This window comes from Leucopleurus acutus (genome assembly GCF_964270905.1).
Source record: "Leucopleurus acutus genome assembly, chromosome: 5".
NCBI lineage: Eukaryota > Metazoa > Chordata > Mammalia > Artiodactyla > Delphinidae > Leucopleurus > Leucopleurus acutus.
In genome coordinates this window covers 8,895,561-8,919,067 of record NC_139147.1, presented here as the reverse complement: position 1 = coordinate 8,919,067, position 23,507 = coordinate 8,895,561, and the positions used below count along the sequence as shown (strand labels likewise).

The window sequence follows — 23,507 nt, the reverse complement described above, 5'->3', positions numbered from 1 at the left end:
ATAAACTGAACAGCCACGACTCAGCGAACCATTTTAGGTGAAACTTGCTAGGTGTTAACGTCACACGTCAACAGTAACATCCTCTCCCAACGCAGCGTGCGTTTTTAACGGTTAGCAGAGTTCCTGGCTCCTACTAAGCGCTCAGTACATCGATCCTGCTATAATATTCACCTCATTACCGACGATTTTCAGCTTTCCTCTGTCTTTGGAGAAAGAACGGTCCCCGAGGAACGGTATTCTGCCCCTTGAAGACTCAGGAGGATGAAAGTCATCACTTGTGAGATCGCCTGGCATAACAAGGAGCCAGTGTACAGCCTGGACTTCCAGCACGGAGCCGCCGGGAGGATCCACAGGCTGGCCTCCGCGGGGGTGGACACCGCTGTCAGGGTAAATGGGGCCGAGGCAGAAAGGCCCAGGGAAGCATTGTTGAAGCAGCATTCTCCACTCTTCTATTTATGAGTGTCAACAGACACACTACTTAGTTATGTAGCCCAGAGGGCTAAAGTCTCAGGGCCTTGAGTCAACAACGAAAGCAAAGGAGAGCACCTTTCTTCCTGGGGTCCTGTTACCTAGAGTGATGTCACCGGATGCCCATTGCTGTAGAACCCTGAGCCAGTTTCCTCCTGGGAAACAGTTTGCACAAGAAAGAGGTGGGAGGCAATGGGACTGTAGGTTTATGTTTCAGATAGGAGTTCCTTCCTCTTACATTTCAAAAGAAAGACTAAATTTTCTTTCTGAAAATCAGCGTAGTGATGTTTTCGTCGGTACAGTATGGTGCGTGCTCGCTATACGTTTCTCTGAATGAATGTGTTCGTATCAGCAGATCTGGAAGGTAGAAAAAGGACCAGATGGAAAGGCCATTGTTGAATTTCTGTCCAATCTTGTTCGCCATACCAAAGCTGTCAATGTCGTGCGTTTTTCTCCAAGTGGGGAAGTTTTAGCATCAGGAGGGGATGGTGAGTATTGTACTTCAAGATTCTTCAGAAACCAGATACCCATGTGTCTCATATTGAAGAGTGAGATTTGAGCTAGACATACTTTGTTATTTTAGAGGTCGCTTGACCCTCTCAATCTGTCATTTAGATAGTTTAGTAAAATAATGTTGTGGGGAGTGTGAAGGGGTGGAGGATGCAAAGCTTAAACTGAGAAGACCTGTTTGAAAACGGCCGCTTTCCCACTTGCTCTCACTGGGCTGCTTGGAGACAAGTAGGTGGGTGCTTACCATTCTAAGTCCCAAGGCAACTGGCCTGGCCTTGTTTGGCTGTCAGTTTAGCATCTGTAAGTGATCACAGTCAGTTCCATGTCTCTCTGTAATTAACGAATTAATTGGCTTAGGGAGTATAGTCTGAACAGCCCTCTAAATTATGTTTCTTTGGTGGGAGTAGATTGATTGATATTTCCTCCTTGTGCTTATTTTTTAAAATTTATTTATTTTTTGCCTGTGCCACGCGGCATGCAGGATCTTAGCTCCCCAACCAGGGATTGAACCCGTGCTCCCTGCAGTGGAAGCGCGGAGTCCTAACCACTGGACCGCCAGGAAATTCCCTTTCTGCTTGCGCTTAAATGGCATAAAATGATACAGAAGAAGTAAATCTTTTTATCATGCTCTAAAACTAAGATAGTCTAGAAGTCAGAATAAAAAGAAAGAAGAAATCTCAGATGTTGTCTGAAGAAGGAGGGAAAGAAGCCTGGTTGAATTCAGTGCCCTGATGTCCAGTGTTTCCGTCGAGGGGGGAGGTGGGGAGTGGCAGCAGCACAGGGGGCTGTGGGGAGGCTGGCGGGCCGTCCTCTGTGAGGCCGCACAGGGCAGCCCAGGTCCTTTGGCCTCGAGGGCCCGGAAACCTGTCGTCAGTCAGTCAGCACATGGAGAGTGCCGGTCCGTCAGGGCCAGTCTCATCCCAACCAAGCTCCCCGGATTCCAGTTAATTTAGAGAGAGAACGTGTGTGTCCACACCACCGGCTCCTTCACTCTCCTCCTTCGGGCATTCCTCGAAGGGAAGCCACGTCTTCGTCAGAAGGTTATGTGGTGAGCGTGGCGTCAGAACGTGGGGAGCTAGAGGACTCAGACAATTGATGACATCACGCTAAGGTATCTGACACGTCCATGGTGTTAACAGCTGACACATGCATGGGCTTACCATGTGCCGGGCATCGTGGGGTAAGTGCTTTATGCATTTGCCTCATTTGATGCTCACGATAGCTGATGAGCTAGGCACTGTTATCCTTCTCATTTTACGGGTGAGGAGACCGAGGCATCAAGATGGGAAGTGACTGGCCGTAGGTTACACAGCTAGGAATGATTTGCCAACCCTTGCGTTGGTGCCTCTGTTGTTTCCTTATTCGGCCACTTACAGGTTATGCCTGTGGATTTGTTAATGTAGTCTTTGCAGTAGTGTTTTCCTGGCCTGGGGACACTTCTGTTTAAGGAGACCTTGTCTAGCTCTGAGCTGGTATGAGTTTGATTTTGGAGTTTTTGTTCGGAAGGCAAATTTGCTTTTCCTGCCCCAATTCTTAGACGTAAATCCTTGTGGCCATAGTGTCTATTGAACAACATAGATATTATTTAATACCCTAAAAATCCAGAAGTGAAGGAGCCATGCTTTGTAAAGCGTGGCTTATCTTTAACTGACTCGCTCCACAGATGCTGTCATTCTTCTGTGGAAGGTGAATGATAACAAGGAACCAGAACAGATCGCTTTTCAGGATGATGATGAGGCTCAGCTGAACAAGGAGAACTGGACTGTCGTAAAAACCCTGAGGTAACCTCGGGAGGGGCCTGGGAGGGATTTATCCTTACGACCTGGATACATTAAGCTGATGCGCATTTTTTTTTTTTTTTTTTTGCGGTACGCGGGCCTCTCACTGTTGCGGCCTCTCCCGTTGCGGAGCACAGGCTCCGGACGCGCAGGCTCAGTGGCCATGGCTCACGGGCCCAGCCACTCCGCGGCATGTGGGATCTTCCCGGACCAGGGCACGAACCCGTGTCCCCTGCATCGGCAGGCGGACTCCCAACCACTGCGCCACCAGGGAAGCCCGCATTTTGACTTTTATATCTCACTTAAAACTTATACTTGTGCAAGACAGTAATACGGGCATAGTTTAAAAGATAAAAATATGATTAAAATGGATTTTCTTAGTTTGTCTTATAAAATTTTCCTTAGTAAACTTGAATCAATTTTAAAGATACAAATATCCTTGAAGGTAGTAGTTTATAGCTATAGCTAATATAGCTCTAGTGGAAATTCCTAAAGTCCCACTGTAATGTATTGTCCCTGAGTGTGCTTTTAAATTTTTGACAATTTTTTCTCTCCTTGAGACAAGAATTGCTTTTTCTCCTCTTTGGATTCTAGGGGCCACTTAGAAGATGTGTATGATATTTGCTGGGCAACCGATGGGAATTTAATGGCTTCTGCCTCTGTGGATAACACGGCCATCATATGGGATGTCAGTAAAGGTAGCTAATATGTTTTTGTTATTGTCGGGGGAAGGACTATTCTAAGTGTCTAAAAAGCCGAACCTTTAAAGGCTTCAGAGGAGTTTTTTTAGTGAACTGGAATAGGTGTTTGGCAGGACAGGTTAGGGATTAGCCCCATATGCCATGGATCCACTGCATTTTTAAGGGCCCAGTCAGAATGTATGAGGCTTAGCAGTGGTGTCATGAGTTGCTGGTGCCAAAGCAAGGTAGATCGCACACGCCTGGGGGTGCAGACATGACGGGGCCGGCGGGGCGGCACACAGCTGATCCCTGCCGTCCTGGAACTTAGGATCTCGGGAAGTTAGCAAGTCATAATCAGTGAGGCATTGCATGCTCGATGTTGGGGTCGGTGGGATAAGGTTTCCATTTCGGGACATCAAGGCAAGCCAAGGACACCTCACTGCTTTGAAAGAACCTGTTCACTGGTTGAGGGGACAATAAACATGTAAGAAGTTACCGTAGGATGAAAATAGCAGTGAAATGCCAAAAGCCAGTGGTGGCTGACGCCTGACCACTTTTACCCCCTGCAGTCCTGTACTCAAGCTTGATGTCTTCTCCCAAACCTCTTCTCTTCTTCTTTATCTGCTGATTCTCCTGCAACCCAAGTGCCCAGGTCAGGAGTCAGGCAGCGGCATTGGCATCCCCTGTGGTGTCAGCACTGCATCAGCCCAGTTTTCATCCACGCTGTAGAGGCCTCTGTTCTTCGTTCTGTGCGGTCCAGCTGAAGCGTCCTCTCTCTTGCCTCATTTCCGTCATGCTCTTTCTTATCAATCCCAGACACTCGGCAATGGGGAGGACCAGTGTCACTGTCTTCTTTTTCCCAAATCTGGCCGTGTGTTGGGTAATTTCAGTGTCCGTTGACACTCCGTCAGCACCCCCTGAAGCCAGTTGTAACGATCTTGAACACTGCCAGCAGGCTGGGCACTCTTGCAGGTGCTGGAGGATGCGTGAATACAATGACTACGTCCTAGTGGGGTGTCAGACGAATACACAAACGTATGATGCCAGGAAGTGATAGCGCTCTGAAGGGGTCCGGGAGTGATAGGGTGATCTGGGAAGGCTTCTCTGAGCTTGTGGAGTTTGAACAGAGACTGGAATGAATCCAGGGAGCAAGCCGTGTGCATTATTTCATGGGAACGGCATGTGCAGAGGCCCGGCGGCCGGAGCTGCTGCTTGTGTCCCAGGAGCAGGAAATCACCAGATGGCTGGAGCAGGAGGGAGGGGGGACCTGAGGCTGGAGGGTGGTGGGTCCTGGCCACAGGGTCGGGTCTCAGATTGTAACCAAGGTGTGACCACGTGCTGCTGATGGGTTTTAAGCAGTAGACTAATGTGATTTCGCTTATTTTTAAAAAAATATTTATTTATTTATTTACGTATTTATTTTTGGCTGCGCCGGGTCTTAGTTGCGGCACGCATGCGGGATCTAGTTCCCTGACCAGGGATCGAACCCGGGCCCCCTGCCTTGGGAGTGCGGAGTCTTACCCACTGGGCCACCAGGGAAGTCCCCTACTTATGTCTTAAAAAGATGTCATTGGCTGGCATGTGGCAAACTCTCCCAGGACAGCACAGCAGGTAGCAGGGTGGGGGGGAGGAGCGGTTTTGAGGAGCGTGGAAATCAAGACCACGTCCTAGGCCTCCATCGTGTTTTTTTTCTTGACGTGTAACGTGGGCAAAATTGTTTAGAGGCGGTACGTTTCTATTTATGGAAGTTCACATGCTGTGATTCCTTCTGCCCATCACCTTAGTTCCTCCAAAGTCTGTGTCGTAATCTTCAAGGTGGCCCTTTAGAAAGAACGCCCGCTTGATCCACGCTTGTCCTGTCGGCCAGTCCACTGTTCTGCAGCTGGGCTTCTTTGAAGGCCTGTCACTTAAGTGCTCGGACAGTGACGTCGTAGCCAGGCGTCCTGCTCTCCTGACAAGACGCCTCCTTCAGGCCCCTCAGCACCCCTGCTTCCTGCTAGAGCCCTCAGGTCCCCTGAGCCCTCTCGATTCCTGCTCTGCCGGCCCGTCTGACCTCTTATTTTCTCTCTCCACTTTGCTCCCCAAGGGGATCATTTATGTACATAGACCCTTTTCTTTCACCCGACGGTACCAAGAAAACCCCAGCCCAGGATTGGTGCTACAATACTGACAGTCTCCTGGTCCCGGACTGAGCACAGCTGGTCACAAACCGGCCACCCTGCATATTGGGCCGCTATAAATTCGTCCTCACCAGCCTCCGATGGGGTCCTGGGGTCCCAGCCCCTTTTGCTTGTGAGGTTCGATCCCACTCCTGTTCTCCCCGGCAGCTCCCCCAAACCTCCGTAGGTCTCCTTAGCCTTCTTCTTCACCCCTGGCCACCTTAATCTCAGCAGACTCCCCTAAAGGCCTTCAAGAAGGGGAGGGGGAAGGAAAGTTAGCCTGACATTTGTGCAGTGTGTAAAGTCACTGGCAGGTCACTGGCGACTTCAGGGCCAGGGTGGGGCAGGCAAGGAGCGGGAGGGAGCCCATGGCAGAGGGTTGAGTGAGTGGTCGGGAGAGCGAGTGACGGGGTGTAGACCGCGCCCCAGAGAAGAAGGTTTGGGGTTTTGTTTTCTTTGGCCTCATCATGCGGCATGTAGGATTTTAGTTCCCCAACCAGGGATTGAACCCGCCCCTTGCAGTGGAAGTGCGGAGTCTTAACCACTGGACCGCCAGGGAATTCCCTGGGTTTTGCTTTTTTAAGACTGGCCAAGGCTTCCTAACTCCCTCCTCTTTTTATCCGGGTAATCTCTGTGTGCTACTGGTTTTATCTTCTAAATGTTTCCCCCAAAGCCCTTTTCCCATCCCTAGTCACAATGCTCTGGTTCAGGCCCTCATCTCTCACCTGGTCTGCTGTCACCTCCTAACTAGTGACACTTTTCTGTGCTCTCTTCGACCCTCAGTTTCATCTTTATAATGCAGGTCACTTCCCAGCTGAGCGTTGCTCTGAGCCACACCATGAACCCCCAGAACCGTTTCCTTGCACACGAGGGTCTTGCACACACCAGCAGTCTCGGCTACTTGCCACTGCTCCAGTGGCCTAAACTGACTTTCACCCCGTGGATTTGCTCAGAATACCTTCTTCTCTCCTCATCGGCCCCGTGTATCCTGCCTGACCTGGAGAACCAAACTCTGAGCTCACTCCTTCTCGACCTCACCCCGGCTTTGTTAGCTGCCCTCTTCTCTGCGTCGTGTCACAGTGCGCATGCTGGTGGTGGGTCTGTCCCCACCATGAGCTGTGAGCTCCCTGGGAGGAGGGGCCATGTGAAGTCATCTTTGGTCCCCAGAGCCTGACGTGGAGTTTGGTAGAGTCTAAGTTACCAACTGCTGAATTATGGAACGGCATGAAGGAACAATACTTAAATTGTAGTTTATACCATTTGTGCATTAGTGGGTTTTGGTAATGTGTGTGTTGTGTGCTTTATTCGTAGGACAAAAGATCTCAATTTTTAATGAACATAAAAGTTATGTACAAGGAGTAACCTGGGATCCTTTGGGTCAATATGTTGCTACCCTGAGCTGTGACAGGTAAGTTAGTATTTGGCAAGTTGTTTTCATCTCTGTTTGCTTGAAATTTTCTTCAGAGGTATTTTTGTTACAGCTTAACCAATGTAAGCCACAGACTGGCTTTGATTCTTTCATTCTTGGTTTCGTATAAAGCATTTTGTTTTACTGCTATTCTTACAGCATAATAAGAAATTGGCAACTAATTAGGACAAGAGCCTTACACCAAGTTAGTACTTAATAAATCTTTATTGAGTGGGTGAGTGAATGCAGAAATAGCTTTGAATTAAATTTAAACTTCTTGGGCAACTTTTCAAGAAAAAGTCTTTTATAAATATGACTTAAGCAAGAAGAGATAACTAGTGGTAGGGTTGGATAGTTATTTCATTTTTTGATTAGAGTTTACTGCTATAGTGATTTTAACAACTCCATTTAAATTAATATGAAAATAAGATATTTTGTCTTCTCTGAAAGGAGGTCTTGTTGCTGTGTTTACTGGTACATTTAAACACAATATATATTTTTTTAATTAATTAATTTTATTTTTGGCTGCGTTGGGTCTCCGTTATTGCACTTGGGCTTTCTCTAGCTGCGGCTGATGGGGGCTACTCTTCGTTGCGGTGCACGGGCTTCTCATTGCGGTGACTTCTCATGTCGTGGAGCACGGGCTGTGGGCACGCGGGCTTCAGTAGTTGTGGCACGTGGGCTCAGTAGTTGTGGTTCACGGGCTCTAGAGTGCGGGCTCAGTAGTTGTGGCACATGGGCTTAGTTGCTCCGCGGCATGTGGGATCTTCCCGGACCAGGGCTCGAACCCGTGTCCTCTGCATTGGCAGGAGGATTCTTAACCACTGCACCACCAGGGAAGCCCTAAACACAATAATTTAATTGTGTTCCTGGAACAAAAAATTAAAAAAAAAAAAAACCAGGGATGCCAAGCATATCACTCACCAGTCATAATAGTCCTTTATAATATTTATCCAACTACTTTTAACTATAACAAACTGAATTTCAAATGGCGCTGGAATGAAAGCATTAAGGAAGTGTTTATTTTTCATAGAATCTCCTGTAACATTCCAAATGTCATTTATTTTCTGGTATACATGGGTTTTTTTGTTCTTTTTTTGTGTGGCCATGCCGAGTGGCTTGTGGGATCTTAGTTCCCTGACCAGGGATCGCATCTGTGCCCCCTGCAGTGGTAAGCACAGAGTCCTAACCACTGGACCGCCAGGGAAGTCCCCTGGTATATGTGTTTTATTCAGGCAGTCAGGAGTGAAACAATTTGATTAGCTCAGGGAATAATATGAACTACCAACAACCAATTTACTTGCTGCCGCTTTCCTTACTCCTGCAAGTCCCTGAGGGCGAGACCGTTCCACACAAAATAAACTTCACTGCAGTCATACAGATGGCCACTGAGCCAGATGCCCAACACCTGAAAAATAAGGCCAGGCTTACAAGTTTATGTCCATTGACAAGTTGAAACATTCAACAGAGAATGAAGTTATGACGTATTTCCCCACTTAGTGATATCCTTCTGGTTGTTAATATTTGCCTCTGTCATTCAGTTAAGTGTGAAAGTCATTGGTCAGTGGTTTTGCAGGCCAAAAGTTGTTGAAGCAATCTTCAGTTCTGGTAATGGATTGTTTCTCTGTGAAACATAATTCGTTTACTAGAAGAGATAAATCAGACTTTTCTTCTTTATTTAGGATCCTGAGGGTGTACAGCACACTGAAGAAACGTGTGGCTTTTAATGTCTCAAAGATGCTGTCTGGAGTAGGGGCTGAAGGAGAGGTACAAAATGTTTTGACATTCCATCTTAGCCGTACTGTAGTTGGGGCTTAGGAAGTTGTGAGCTCCTCCATCGCTCGTAGCTAAACCCCTGGTTTCCAGGACCCGACACCTGAACTGCAATATGACTTCCTCTTAGACCACCAAGTCTCAGTGTGGTGGTCTGGGCTGGCCTGTACGGAGGTGGGGACGTCTGGGGGCCAGGGGAGAGGTGATGGTGGAGGACAGTGTTTCCAACCCTGGCTGAACTATGGAGTCACCTGGGAAGCATGTAAAAATATGGGTGCCTGGGCCCGACCCCAAGAGCTGTGATTCACTTGGCTTGAAGCAGGCAGGGCCCTCACGGTCTGAGGTGCAGTGAGGTTCAGGAACCACTGACTAGGAAGACCACAGCACTAGGCAACAGGAAGGCAGGTGGATCCAGCACCGACGATACACCTTCTTGGCAGGTGGAGGGGGACTCTCTGGCCATCGGGCTGGTACTCAGGAATGGAAAGGATTCTGATTTTTGAAAGAACTGGTAAATGAAGATAGCACTCTAATCCTAGTAGGTGAAAGGGAGCAAGTTGGTTACTATAACAAAGCGGATAAACAACAAGGTCCTACTGTGTAGCACAGGGAACTGTATTCAACGTCTTGTGATAAGCCAGACGGGAAAAGAATATGGAGAAGAATATACACATGTATGACTGAGTCACTTTGCCGTACAGTAGGAGTTAGCACAGCATTGTAAATCAACTCTACTTCAATAAAGTTAAACAAACAACAACAACAAAAACCAAAGCAGAGATGAGGTGCAAATCCAGTCCTGGGACAGCACGTGAGGCAGAGTGGGCTGTGTGAGCTGGCCGGCGCTGAGAGGTCACATGGGTAGTTAGGAGGGTCACGCCTGGTTGAGGATTAAATGCTTAGTGTTCATAAAGTGTCAGCGCATGGTAGCAAAAACTGTTCCACACAGGTGTTCAAGAAATGTTGTCTGAAAAGATGATAGGATTACTATTTTCTTTTTAAAAAGGGTTCATTCAGTTGGAGATTCTAAATATAAACACACAGATAACAAGCAAAGGGCTCCTAGTCACCTTCCTGCCTTTTCCCGGTCTCATTCCCCAGACAGACCACTGTTGACAGTGTGGTGTGTGCTCTTACAGAGGGTTATTTGTATAATAAGTATAGAACCACACAAACACGTAGACACACACACACGCGCGCACACACACACACACACACACACACACACACACACACAGCTTTCCTTAACAAAAATGGGAGATCAGTTCACGAGTGATTGCCCTTGCAGACTTGCGTGATTATTTGATATGTAATTTATTTCAGTTTCATTTATTATTATGTCAGTAAGACATGACAACGTGTAGAGAAAAAAATAGGAATTGATAAGCCTTTATTGTGAATGCGAAGGTTTGGAATAACGTTTAGACTCTGTGTGCCGCAGGCGAGAAGTTACCGGATGTTCCATGACGACAGCATGAAATCATTCTTTCGTAGACTTAGTTTCACTCCTGATGGATCTTTGCTCCTCACACCAGGTGTGTTTAACAAAGCTTTTGATGTAAGGGCATGAGAGCAGCGGTGGTGGTGTCTGTGCTCCTGATTTTGTGATGCTCTTTGCAGCTCAGGGAATTCTGATGAAAGCAGTGGTCCCCAACTTGTCCGCACATTGAAACCTCCAGGGAGCTTCAAAAAGTGCTGGTACCTGGGTCCCACTTCCAGAGATTGTGTTTTAATTGGTTTGGAGTGTGTGGTCTGGGTTTTGGAATTTTAAAAAGATTTCTAGTGATTTTAATGTACAGACAAGTTTGGGAGCCACTAGACTAGAGTGATAAACATACTCCCTTAGGCAAATTCAACTTAAAAAAAATTTTAATGAGTGCCTTTTCCCTAGACATGTATGTGGAGGTCATCGTTCTAAAACTAATGATAAAGTGCCTTTATCATTTTTATTCTTAATAATGAAGCAGCCTGTTGTGACAGGTCTAGGCACAGACAAGTCTGGTTGGAATAACTTGTGGGAGTGTAGTGGTCAAGTCTGACAGGTCAGCAGAATCAGCAAGGACACGTCAGGGTCATTTTCAGCAGGAGGGTGAGAGGTTGAGTCCAGCAGGATTATCCAGGGCAGTGCTGCTGCCGACATGGTCTCAGAGGAGACCGTCCCCTGCTCTCCATGGCTCAGATACCATCCTGTGTATGATACGATGACATGACCCGGGGCTGGGCCAAACGGGAGGGCACAGGTCAGGTTTGCCACTAAGTGTCCCAGCCAGGCTGGGCAGAGGAGACCCCAAGAGTGTGTGAATCATACACACATGTGTGGATTAGGCTGTAAAAGGACATTGGGGAACACATGGGAATGACATTGGCCTAGGGGGCGGTCCCAAGACCAAGAATAAGTAGTTGCTTAAGTATATTGAAAGTTGTTTACTAAACTCAGTAGCAGGTCCTTTCCTAAATGGCAGCTCCAAAAATATTTTCATTTAAAATCGGGTACCAGATGGGTTATCTGCTGCCACCATTATTATTCTTGGTGGTGTTAATAAATGCAGGAAATGAAATTACAGAGATTGGAAGAAATAAAACTTTGTGATAGGTTTGTGTTTCTAGAATATCCAAGAGATTTAAAAAATACTCTCAGAATAAAAAAAAGAATTTGATAAGGTGGATAGATATTATAAAATACATAAAATCTATATCTGCTACAGTAGAATAAGTACTTAGAAATGTGAAAAGGATAATTGTTCCATTCGTAACAGTGCAAAACGCAGAAGACATGGAAATGCATAGGAAAAAATTTAATAAGGCATAGAGCCTTTATGAAGAAGACTAGAAGGTCTTATTGATGGTTATAAAACAAGTTCTGAACAAATAGAGAGATTTCGTGTTCTAAAAATTAACATGATAATTGATTTCCAATTAGGATCCCATTTAAGGTTTTTTTTGTTGTTGGTTTGTTTCGGTTTTTTGGTTTTTTAATTGGATGACATCTCAGATTTGTTTAGGAGAGTAAATGCAAGGAATAGTAAAAAAGTATGAAAGATAAGAATAATACTTAAGCAGGCATTTTCCTGTCTAAATGTCAGAGATTCTGTAGTGCTATCGTTATCAAATCAGTATGGTATTGGTATAGGAATAAACATATAGCTTAGTGGATCAGAACAGAGAATCCAGAAATAGATTCTGGGATAAAAGGGAATTTAATAGGTGACCTGAGTGGTATTTCAGTGGGAAGAATGGATTATTGAGTGAATGGTTCTGGAGTGTCCAGCTGTCTGGAAAAAAATTAAATTGGACTCTTAGCTTATCATATGGATAAGGTGGGCTTCCTTGGTGGCAAAGTGGTTAAGAATCCACCTGCCAATGCAGGGGACACGGGTTTGAGCCCTGGTCCGGGAAGATCCCACATGCCGTGGACCAACTAAGCCTGTGCACCACAACTACTGAGCCTGCACTCTAGAGCCTGTGAGCCACAACTGCTGAGCCCGCGTGCCACAACTACTGAAGCCCACACACCTAGAGCCCGTGCTCCACAACAAGAGAAGCCATTGCAATAAGAAGCCCGTGCACCATAGTGAAGAGTAGCCCCCGCTCACCACAACTAGAGAAAGCCCACGCGCAGGAACAAAGACCCAGTGCAGCCAAAAATAAATAAGTAAAATAAATATATTTTTTAAATAAATAAATAAAATAAACTGCAGGTGAATTAAATACTTAAAAATGGTAAAAATGTAAAACTCTTGCAAGAAAATCTAGGAGGACATTCTAGGACTGGGGAAGACCAAACTAAGACTGGAAACCCAGCAGCTCTTAAATGATAGACCTACTTTGCTGTATTTGAATGTAGAACTTTTGTATGGCAAAAGACGCAGTAAGCAAAATCAGTAGTCGTATGATGGGACTGGAAAATAATGGTTATGGTACAGAAAAGAGAGCGCTGACAGACATCATATACAATGGCTCTTCCAAATTGGCAAGAAGAACAAAAAGACAAAAGGAGAAAAACCCAAAAGAGAAAAACGAGAGAAAGGTACAACAAGGCGGCTCATAGAAGAGCGAATCTGGTGCAAAACTGGCACACACGGGGAGGTGTTCGGAAACCCGACAGTCAAGGCAACGCCAAGTTAATGTGACATCAGTAGGTATCCCTTTATTCATTTCAGGCTGGAAAAACGTGAAAATATCTGTCGCTGATGGGCATGTGTATGGCTGTTGCTGGAGAGAGTGTGGATGGTTAGAGCCTTTTGGAAAGGCAGTCTGGTAACCGTTTAATGCATGTACTCTTCAGCCAATCCGCCCCTTGTCTGACATTCACTTCCTTAAGAAATGAAAACAGTACATAAGAGTGTATGTCCAAGGATGTTTATTGCAAGCATAGCTTTTTTTTTTAATGACACTTTTCTCTTTTTTAAAATTAATTATTTTATTTATTTATTTTTGGCTGTGTTGGGTCTTCGTTGCTGCGCACAGGCTTTCTGTAGCTGTGGCGAGCAGGGGCTACTCTTCGCTGTGGTGCGCGGGCCTCTCATTGCAGTGGCCTCTCCTGTTGCGGAGCACGGGCTCTAGGTGCGCAGGCTTCAGTAGTTGTGGCGCGTGGGCTCAGCAGCCGTGGCTCGCGGGCTCTAGAGTGCAGGCTCCGTAGTTGTGGTGCACGGGCTTAGTTGCTCCGCAGCATGTGGGATCTTCCTGGACCAGGGCTCAAACCCGTGTCCACTGCATTGGCAGGCAGATTCCTAACCACTGCGCCACCAGGGAAGTCCAAGCATGGCTCTTAGTTGTAAAAAAACAAAAACAAAACAATACTCGTTAACAGAGAATGGGTGAATAAATTACGGTATTTTCAGACCAGTGCATAGTAGGTAGCTACTGAAGAAAGGATGCATTAGTGTCACGCACGTTAACTGTCATGAGTAATTGACTGAGAAAAGCAAAATGAGCAAAAGTATAAATAATACCCCATTTTGTAAAATAGATTTAAAAAACCCACCATATGAATATACAAGCGATTGAGTTATGACTGGTTGGCACAATTATGTGAGCATGGGGGAAATACAGAATGACCTGGTGGTTTGTTAAAATGGATTACTTGGGGATGGAAGGATGGGGTGAGATGGGAAGAGAGTAGAAAGACTACTGGCTGTGTCTGCTGCCCCCCCACAGTGGGTATGAAATGGTCACATGGAAGATTACATATATGTGTGTGTGTGTGTGTGTGTGTGTGTGTGTGTGTGTGTGTGTGTGTCAGGAAATGTTAACGTAAAACAGGGAGATGTTCCCAAGAGCAACTGTGTGTGACGGTCATTCTCCAACAGGATCTGACCTGGTTTTGAGTACAGGCTGAGGTGAGTGTAGAAGGGCTCTCAGATGTGGGCTGCTCCCCAGGGCAAAGGCAGCTTCTGCAGGGGCTGGAGATGTCAGCAGAGGGCTGGTCTCCTGGCAGCCTTTGGGCTCCATCAGGCTGATGGGAAAAGGCCTGAGTCTCAGGTTTTGGGTGGCAACTGAGGTCAATCCAGGGGACAGAGAGCCGGGGGTCTGATCATAGCACTTCACTAGCAGGAATTGGCTGGATTCGCAGGCAAAGGTCTGCTGTGGTCAGGGCTCCCTGCTTTATGTTCTTCCCACCCAGGCCTGGAAGGGGCTCTGGGGCAGCTGAGCCCCTTGGGGAGGTGACAGGTGGGTAGAACTGGAGTAAAGGGCTGAGCCCAGGCAGGGACAGGGTGTTTGCATTTGTCCTCAGTCACAGAAACATTGTCCAGGTAATAATGTTCCGGGGAGAATCTTTTACAAACCAGAACTGATGCTTATGTGTCTTTGCTGATGAACAGTTTAATAACACATGGCCTTGCCTTCCTCTACTGCTTCCCCAGCTGGATGTGTGGAATCGGGTGAAAACGTAACAAATACAACTTATGTTTTCTCCAGGAAAAATCTTAAAAGGTATGCAATTGAAGAAATATTTGAAATGTTTACCGTTTCTTTTTCCTTTTGTTGAGTGACGGTGCTTTTTTGCAAAACCGCAATTCATCTTGCAGGCCTATCGCCCATCTTCCGTGTCCTGGGAAGGCGACGCTCGCTGTCCGCTGCTGCCCCGTCTACTTTGAGCTGAGGCCAGTGGTGGAAGCAGGTACCTTAGAGCCACAGGGGTGTGTCACGTTCTCTGAGGCAGGTCACCAGGGTGGGTGGGGAGAGGTGAGTATGTGGGTTGGTTCAGTTTGGTCAGTCTTGAGAGCAAAGACTGATGTTATCAAAATACGTGTCAGATTTTGCGTTGTCTAGGATACACTTTCTTTGCTGCAAGCAATTTTAAAGGGCTAAAAATACTAGCTTTGTTTCTCTACTGAAGGAGGTTGAATGTCATTTATTATTGATTTCCTATGCAGTGAAAATTATGGAAAAATTATATGAATTGGATTTTTGTTTCACTGTTTTTCCACCTCCGGCTGCTTTTAAGACTTTTCTCTTTATCAGTTGGCTTTCAGCAATCTGATTACGGTGTGCCTGCTGCTGTTTTCTTTATGTTTCTTGTGTTTGGGGTTCATTGAACTTCTTAGATTTACGAGTTTATAGTTTTCATCAAATTTGGAGAACTTGGCCAGTTATTTCTTCAGATACTTTTTCTGTCATCCCCCCTCTCTCTCCTCTTCTTCAGGGACTCCAGCTACACATGTATTAGACGGTTTGAAGTTACCCGTGGCTTACTGATGCTGTTACGTGTTTCTTTCCTCTCTGTGGGTAGTTTCTACAGCTTGCTTTGAGTTCACTGCTCTTCCGTGTCACCTGCCCCTGGTGCCAGCCAGTGTATTTTCTCTCTGTGACGGTGTAGTCTAGAACTTCTAGAGTTCAGCTTGGGTCTTCCTCATGTACCTCTGCTTTACACCTTCCCTCTTGCATCTTGAACGCGTGGAATACACTTGTTACAATAACTCTTTTAATGGCTTTGTGTACAAAGGATTGGTTTTGATGGATTTTTTTCTTCCTCATTATGGGTCATATTTTTCTGCTTCTTGGAATGCCTGATAATTTTTTTTTTTTTTGCCTGATAATTTTTAAAAAATTAATTAATTTATTTATTTTTGGCTGCATTGGGTCTTCGTTGCTGCGCGCAGGCTTTCTCTAGTTGCATCGAGTAGGGGCTACTCTTCGTTGCTGTTCGCGGGCTTCTCATTGCGGTGGCTTCTCTTTTTGCGGGGCACGGGGTCTAGGTGCGTGGGCTTCAGTAGTTGTGGCTCGTGGGCTCTAGAGCGCAGGCTCAGTAGCTGTGGCGCACGGGCTTAGTTGCTCCACGGCATGTGGAATCTTCCCGGAACGGGGATCGAACCCGTGTCCCCTGCATTGGCAGGCGGATTCCTAAGCACTGCGCCACCAGGGAAGTCCATCTGATAATTTTTTATTCGACGTTGTGGATTTTACCTTAGTGGATGCCGGATATATTTTCATCCTTATAAATATCCTTGAGCTTTATTCTGGGATGCAGTGAGGTTGCTTGGAAACACTTTGCGTCTTAGGGGTCTTGCTGTTAGGCTTTGTCAGGTGGGATCACAGGGGCATTTAGTCTAGGGCTAATCTCTTCACTACGGAGGCAGAGCCGCCTGGATGCTCTAATTGATGCCCATGAAGTGGGCGGTTTTCCACTCTGGCTGGTGGGAACATGTGCTGTTTCTAGCCTTGTGTGAGCTTCAGGGGTGGCTCTTTTATTTAAAAAAATTAATTAACTAATTTTATTGAAGTATAGTTGATTTACAGTGTCATGTTAATTACTGCTGTACAGCAAAGTGATTCAGTTGTACATATATACATTCTTTTTTAATATTCTTTTCTGTTATGGTTTATCATAGGATATTGAACATAGTTCTCTGTGCTATACGTAGGACCTTGTTGTTTATCCATTCTATATAAAAAAGCTTACATCTGCTAACTCCAGTCTCGCACTCCATCCCTCCCCGACCCCCTCCCCATTGGGAACCACCAGTCTGTTCTCTATGTCCGTGATTCTGTATCTGTTTCACTGATAGGTTCATTTGTGTCATATTTTAGATTCCACATATAAGTGATATCATATGGTATTTGTCTTTCTCTTTCTGACTTCACTTAGTGTGATAATCTCTAGTTGCATCCATGTTGCTGCAAATGGCATTATTTTGTTCTTTTTTATGGTTCAGTAGTATTCCAGTGTGTGTGTGTGTGTGTGTGTGTGTGTGGCACATCTTCTTTATCCATTCATCTGTCAGTGGACATGTAGGTTGTTTCCATGTCTTGGCTATTGTGAATAGTGCTGCTATGAACATAGGGGTGCATGCATCTTTTTGAATTATAGTTTTGTCCAGATATATGCCCAGGAGTGGGATTGCTGGATCATATGGTAGTTCTATTTTTAGTTTTTTGAGGAACCTCCATACTGTTTTCCATAGTGGCTGTACCAACTTACATTCCCACCAACAGTGTAGGAGGGTTCCCTTTTCTCCACACCCTCTCTAGCATTTATTGTTTGTAGATTTTTTGATGATGGCCATTCTGACTGGTGTGAGGTGGTACCTCATTGTAGTGTTGATTTGCATTTCTCTAATAATTAGCGATGTTGAGGATCTTTTCATGTGCCTGTTGGCCATTTGTATGTCTTCTCTGGAGAAATGTCTGTTAGGTCTTCTGCCCATTTTTGGATAGGGTTGGTTGTTTTTTGTTGTTGTTGAGTTGTTATGAGCTGTTTATATATTTTGGAAATTAAGCCCTTGTTGGTCGCATCATTTACAAATATTTTCTCCCATGTAGATAGTCTTTTCATTTTGCTTACGGTTTCCTTAGGGACGGCTCTCTCTTTCCTGTGGCCCTCGCTCCGGCCCTGGCTAGTTTTCCCGCGTGCGGCACTGGTCAGCACTCAGCTGAAGGCTCGAGGTCCCTGGGGCTCTGGCTCTGCCCCTCCACCCGCACGCTCCAATCGCCTGGGCCTCCTGGCCTCCCAGCTCAGGGCACCTGCCAGGCGCCGCCTGCGTTCCCTCCACCTCTGCTGGGCCTGGAAACTCCAGGCAGTAAACGGAGGTGATTGTAGGGCTCACCTCTCTCGCTTCCTGTCTCTGAGGGATTGCTGTTCTTCATGGCCTAATGGACAGTGTCTTAAAAAAAACCCGCTTCAGTATTTTGCCTGGTATTTTAATTGTTTCAGGTGAAGGGTCAGTCAGGTCTCTGTTACTCCATGGCCGGACGCAGAAGCTGTTTTTAAGTTTCTGATCCTTTATGTGAATGACTATGATTAACTTGACAGCATTAAAACATCACTTCATGAGATGCTTCTACGTGACCCTGATGTTTCCTTATCAGGCGGTGACCTCTCAGGGTGACTAGCCTCATTCACACAACTTTTTCTTCTCTTTTTTTTTAAATTTTATTTTATTTTATTTTTTTGCACTACGCGGGCCTCTCACTGCTGTGGCCTCTCCCGTTGCGGAGCACAGGCTCCGGACGCGCAGGCTCAGCGGCCATGGCTCACGGGCCCAGCCGCTCTGTGGCATGTGGGATCTTCCCGGACCGGGGCATGAACCCGTGTCCCCTGCATCGGCAGGCGGACTCTCAACCACTGCGCCACCAGGGAGGCCCTCTTCTCTTCTTTTTGAACCGCAGGTGCCCATGAGTGTTGAATCATAACACAGTGTCCTCATTGGTTCCTGCATGGGTCTCCTTAATTCTTATATTCCTATATAAAATAATACAAAAACTGAATTCTTCCGTAAAGCATTTAGTAAAGTTACATCACTTACGTCCCTGGGGAGAGGGCTTTTGGGGAAAATTTGTTTTCTTTGGGAACTTTGCTTTTGCTTGTTTGACTTTCTGTTCCTGATTTCGCCCGTCACCAGAGCCAGGTGTGGAGCTGGTGAGCCTGCCCTACCGCTTGGTGTTTGCTGTGGCTTCTGAAGACTCTGTGCTTTTGTACGACACCCAGCAGCTGTTCCCGTTTGGTTACGTGTCTAACATACATTACCACACCCTGAGTGATATTTCCTGGTGAGTGGATGGGGGAGACAGCGTACATTCCCCTGGAGTTGCCTCTCAGGTCAGGGAGCATTTCATCCTACAGTTGGCTTTTTTGGCCCTTATTTACCAGTTTTTTTAAAGGAATCAACATAAAAAGGAAAGCTGTTTCTAACTTGCTAAAGTACTGCTTCCTGTTGTGACTGCAGTGGGTGTTGATGCTGTGCAGACTGTGATGTGGTTCATCTATTTCTCATAAACCAAGGGGAGGCCCGGGGTCCCTGGTGTTGTGGGGACTCGCCCTCCAGGAGGAAGCCCACACACGCGGGCCCCTGCTGCGCAGACAAGGAGGGGCCCCAGAACTGTGCCCGTCCTGAGGGGTCACTTTGCCCTCGCCTTTCTGCCTGGGGTTCTCAGCACCCCTGGGCTCCCAGTTCTGTCTCCACTGTGTGCTCGGGCCCAGGCTGGGCCTGGCTACCTACCATCTAGTTCTTGCTCTTTATCACTCTTTATCTTCTTTTTATTTATTTATTAAAAAATTTTTTTTGCGGTACGCGGGCCTCTCACTGTTGTGGCCTCTCCCGCCGCGGAGCACAGGCTCCGGACACGCAGGCTCAGCGGCCATGGCCCATGGGCCCAGCCGCTCCGCAGCATGTGGGATCTTCCCGGACCGGGGCATGAACCGTGTACCCTGCATCGGCAGGCGGACTCTCAACCACTGCGCCACCAGGGAAGCCCTCATCTTCTTTTTATCTTGGAGGGGAAAAAAAAGAAAAAAAAAAAGGTCATCTCACCTTTATTCCGGTGAATTTGATGACGAAGCAGGGGGTGGGTTGGGAGGGAAAGGGCGTGAGGGAGGAGCCCGCACAGATCCTTTCTCAGCCGTGTTTTTCCCTTGACGGCTTTGCCTTCAGACAAAGCTTGTGAGTTTGCTTGAACTTCCATTTCCTAACCAGTGATGAGGGTGCTAAGAGTGGCCTGTAGACTGCGGTAAAGCTTTTCGCTTTCTATTCTGTTTCGGGAACGCAGGTCCAGCGACGGGGCCTTCCTGGCCATCTCTTCCACGGATGGTTACTGTTCCTTCGTGACGTTCGAGAAGGATGAGCTCGGAATTCGCTTGAAAGAGAAGCCAGTTGTGTGTGTGAGAACTCCCGATACAGCGAAGAAAACCAAGAGTCAGACACACCCAGGGTCTTCGCCAGGACCCAGGCTGGGAGAGGGAACCCCCAGCAGCAGAGTCCGGGACCCCAGCAGCCCCTCTGCAACGCCCCCTCAGGCGAAACAGTCTCCGGCCCCCACGGCGGCCAAGGACACCCCTGTGACCGGTCCCGGTGCCAGAGGCTTCCTGGCAGGGCCCTCAGAGGAGAAGACCCTGCAGCCCGGCAGTCAGAATGTGAAAGCCCACGCATCCCGGAGGGTCACTCTGAACACGCTGCAGGCCTGGAGCAAGTCAACACCCCGGTGAGAGCTGTGATGGGAACAGAAACTGCCTTGCCTTGTCAAAAGACAGGATAAGCCGAAAGCCCCTTGCATAGGTGAAATCCCACACAGCTGCCAGACAGATGTTTCCTAACGTCAGACCTGAGAGTGCCGCTTCCTTGCTTACAGACCTCTGTTGGCTCCATTCCCTCCCCGTCGGGTGAGGTCCCGGCTCTTCGCCCGGCCCGTCACCGGCTCTGTGGCAGGCTGCCATCCAGCACGGTGACCCCTCACTCTCCTTCGTCCCGCGTGCTCTGAACGTCAGGTCCCCAGGGCACGCTCTGCCTTTGGAGGCCTCTGTGCCTCCACCCTCTGGGGACGCCCTGGACACCTGCTCCGCTGGGTGACACTAGAGTCCTCCCAGAAGACCCATTTGGATGTCCCTTCAGCCCTTTTCTGTGTCACAACACGTCGCATTCGATAGCAGGTGTTTGATTTATGCTTCTGTTTCCCTAGTTAAGAGTACAGGCCCCCAGGGCAGGAAGCATGTCCCCGTTCTTTACCCGTGTTCTCCTGCCCAGACGGTAACAGGCACTTACAATAGGTAGGGAGTCAAAGGAGCACCTCCTCCGCGGGGTTTTGGCGTGTCCAGCAGACTGGCTCATGGTGAGCGGCACCTCGGGTCTGAATAGCCTCCAGGTGGCGCTGCTGTTGTTTTCTCCCCTGTTCCTGCCCGTCCGGCTGGTGAATGTGCCCGAGCTCACGGCTGGCACTGCAGAGTGGACAGAACTGCCCAGCATGGCCCCTGTCGTCAGGCAGCAGCTGGCCTCCAGGCTTCCTTCCCTGGACACCTGTGATCCTGCACACAGCCTTCTCCCCGGCCCACCGCCCAACACTGGGAGGCGGCCTGGGGGAGGGGCCGGGGGGGCGGGGATGAGGGGAGCACTGCACGCCTCCCACACGCTCTGCCACGTTCACGCGACTTCATTGGCGGATCCATAATGTGGTTTAGGTGTAATGCTGGGCTCTTTCTGTATCTCTTCCTACAGACTAGCAATGTTTTTTTGAAAATTAATTTATTTATTTTTGGCTGCGTTGGGTCTTTGTTGCTGCATGCGGGCTTTCTCTAGTTGCGGCGAGCGGGGGCAGCTCTTCGTTGCGGTGCGCGGGCTTCTCATTGCGGTGGCTTCTCTTGTTGCGGAGCACAGGCTCTAGGCACTCGGGCTCAGTAGCTGTGGCTCGTGGGCTCTAGATTGCAGGCTCAGTAGTTGTGGAGCATGGGCTTAGTTGCTCCGCGGCATGTGGGATCGTCCTGGACCAGGGATTGAACCTGTGTCAACTGCATTGGCAGGCGGATTCTTAACCACTGGCTACCACGGAAGTCCCTAGCAATGTTTTTAAAATTTATTTTTAAGTGGGGGAAGGGAGTGGGAAAGTGTTCTTTGAAACATTTTCGGTATTAAAGTTTTTCCCCTCTTAATTTCTTGTGAGCTTCTTGCAGTTATAATTTTTTTAAAAAATAGTTGTTGAGAATTAAGACTGTGGATTTTAAAAAAGAACCATCTATATTTTGGAGCTTTCCATACTGGAAGCCTTGTCTGATAGGCTTATGTAGGGAACATCTAGCAGAGTGTTTAGCATGTCATTGGTAGTTCAGAAAACACGGGTTTTGAAACTTAGATGACTGGTTAAGGTTTAAGCTGACTCTTATTTATGTGATGGTTTAACTTAATACATGATCCTTAGTTACTAAGTAAGGGGGCATATTGACATTATATTCAATGCCTTGCATGATATGAGCTGAAAGTTTTACATGTTTCCTTTGACATTTGGTATTGTATGCAAACCATTCCGATGATACTAATGGTCTTTTCTTTTTTTAATCAAGGAGAATAAACTTAATACCCTTAAAGACAGATACTCCACTGAATTCTATACCAACCAGCATAATTTCCAGCCCTTCCACAGAAGAAATTCAATCAGGTAAGTGATACTCTTACTGGTTTAGTATAATTAAAGATAGAATACCATCTCTTTTGGAAATGAGCACCACCTAACTTGAAGTCAGTTCTGAGAAAGCAAGGCTGCATCTCACCAGGCCTGTCGTTTAAACCCACTGATTGCATGTGTATTCTCATCCGGGAGCCCACCCTCCCGCCAAGGCGCTCCCCGCTAGGCAGACGGTGGATTTGGGAGACGGGTAGAGCCGGGCTGGTTCTCAGCCTCGGCAGTGTCGGCATCTGGGCAGGTCATTCCTCGCTCTGGGGCTGCGCTGTGGGTGCAGGATGATTAGCAGTGCCCCTGGGTGCTGGTACCCATCCCCTGCCCCGACTTGTGACGCTCTAAAATGTCATCAGACACTGCCCACTGTCCCTCGAGAGGCACAGTCGCCCCGGGTTGAGAACCACTGGGGTAGACCTTCTCCTTAGATCCATAGAGGACCTGGCCAGGCAGTTCAGTTCCTTGTCTGCGCATGAAATTCAGTTTGTAAACGTCAGCTCTTAACTTAAAGACGTCTTCACTCACTTGTCCACCCTGTGTGTGCTTACATCTTAGAGATGCCTGGAGACCTTCAGGTCAGTCCCCCGGAGCTTAAGCGGCCGAGACTCAGTGAGCACAGAGAAGGTCCCCAAGGTCTGGACCCCTGATGAGACCTGTCATGTGCCTGAAGGCTTCTAGGTCTGGGGACCCCCGTGTGCCCAGAGAGGGGCGAGACCAAACACACCTGAGACCAGTGGAATCAGACGGAGCCTGACGGACACTAGAAAATGGATTTCTGTAACAGAAGATACGCGTGGACCGATTTTCTCCAGAAATATGTTGGCTGTTGTATTTAGCACACATTTTTACCTCAGATATGTGAACATTTTAATAGACTAAATTCTCTTTTTGATGAGCTTCTGAGACTGGAACAGTTCAATGTTACCTAGTGTGAAAATCAGTAAATCCCCCCCTTGGAATACTTGTGTGAAAGTACAGACACTTTATGGGTGGACTCCTTCCACAGCTAGAATTAGGGAAGGTGGTTCGAGAAGGTTTATTCTGTTGAATTTTAGATCACTTTAGCTTCTAAATAGTTGATTAACTTTAGATCACTTTAGCTTCTAAATAGTTGATTAACTTTTGGAAGTTATGTTTGCTTTCTGATTTTAAAGGTGGTAATGCACGTTCTAGAAAGTTAGTAAAGAGTGAAGTAGAAAAAACGTGTTGGAGGTGGAAATCACCCATCTCACCACCAGAGGGAACCCTTGTTACTGTTTCGGCATATTTCCTTAAAATTTCTGTTTTTATTAATGTTATTTTATTTTGGGGAGGGGGGGAGAGTTGAGATTTTACTTTAGATACAGTTTGGTAT

At 47.2% G+C, this 23,507-nt stretch overlaps 1 protein-coding gene across 1 annotated transcript; it reads left to right on the top strand.

Annotated features, from left to right (window-relative positions):
- Nucleotides 1-261: 261 nt before the first annotated feature.
- CHAF1B (chromatin assembly factor 1 subunit B) lies at nt 262-22,818 on the top strand (the record flags this gene model as incomplete). The annotated part of the gene is made up of 13 exons (XM_082839744.1): nt 262-387; nt 824-956; nt 2,642-2,759; nt 3,351-3,454; nt 6,907-7,003; nt 8,686-8,770; nt 10,218-10,311; nt 14,641-14,710; nt 14,806-14,897; nt 18,625-18,766; nt 19,763-20,194; nt 22,041-22,135; nt 22,709-22,818. The coding sequence occupies 13 exons, from the start codon at nt 262-264 to the stop codon at nt 22,798-22,800; spliced, it is 1,680 nt and encodes a 559-aa protein (XP_082695870.1). The 3' UTR covers nt 22,801-22,818.
- Nucleotides 22,819-23,507: the final 689 nt, after the last annotated feature.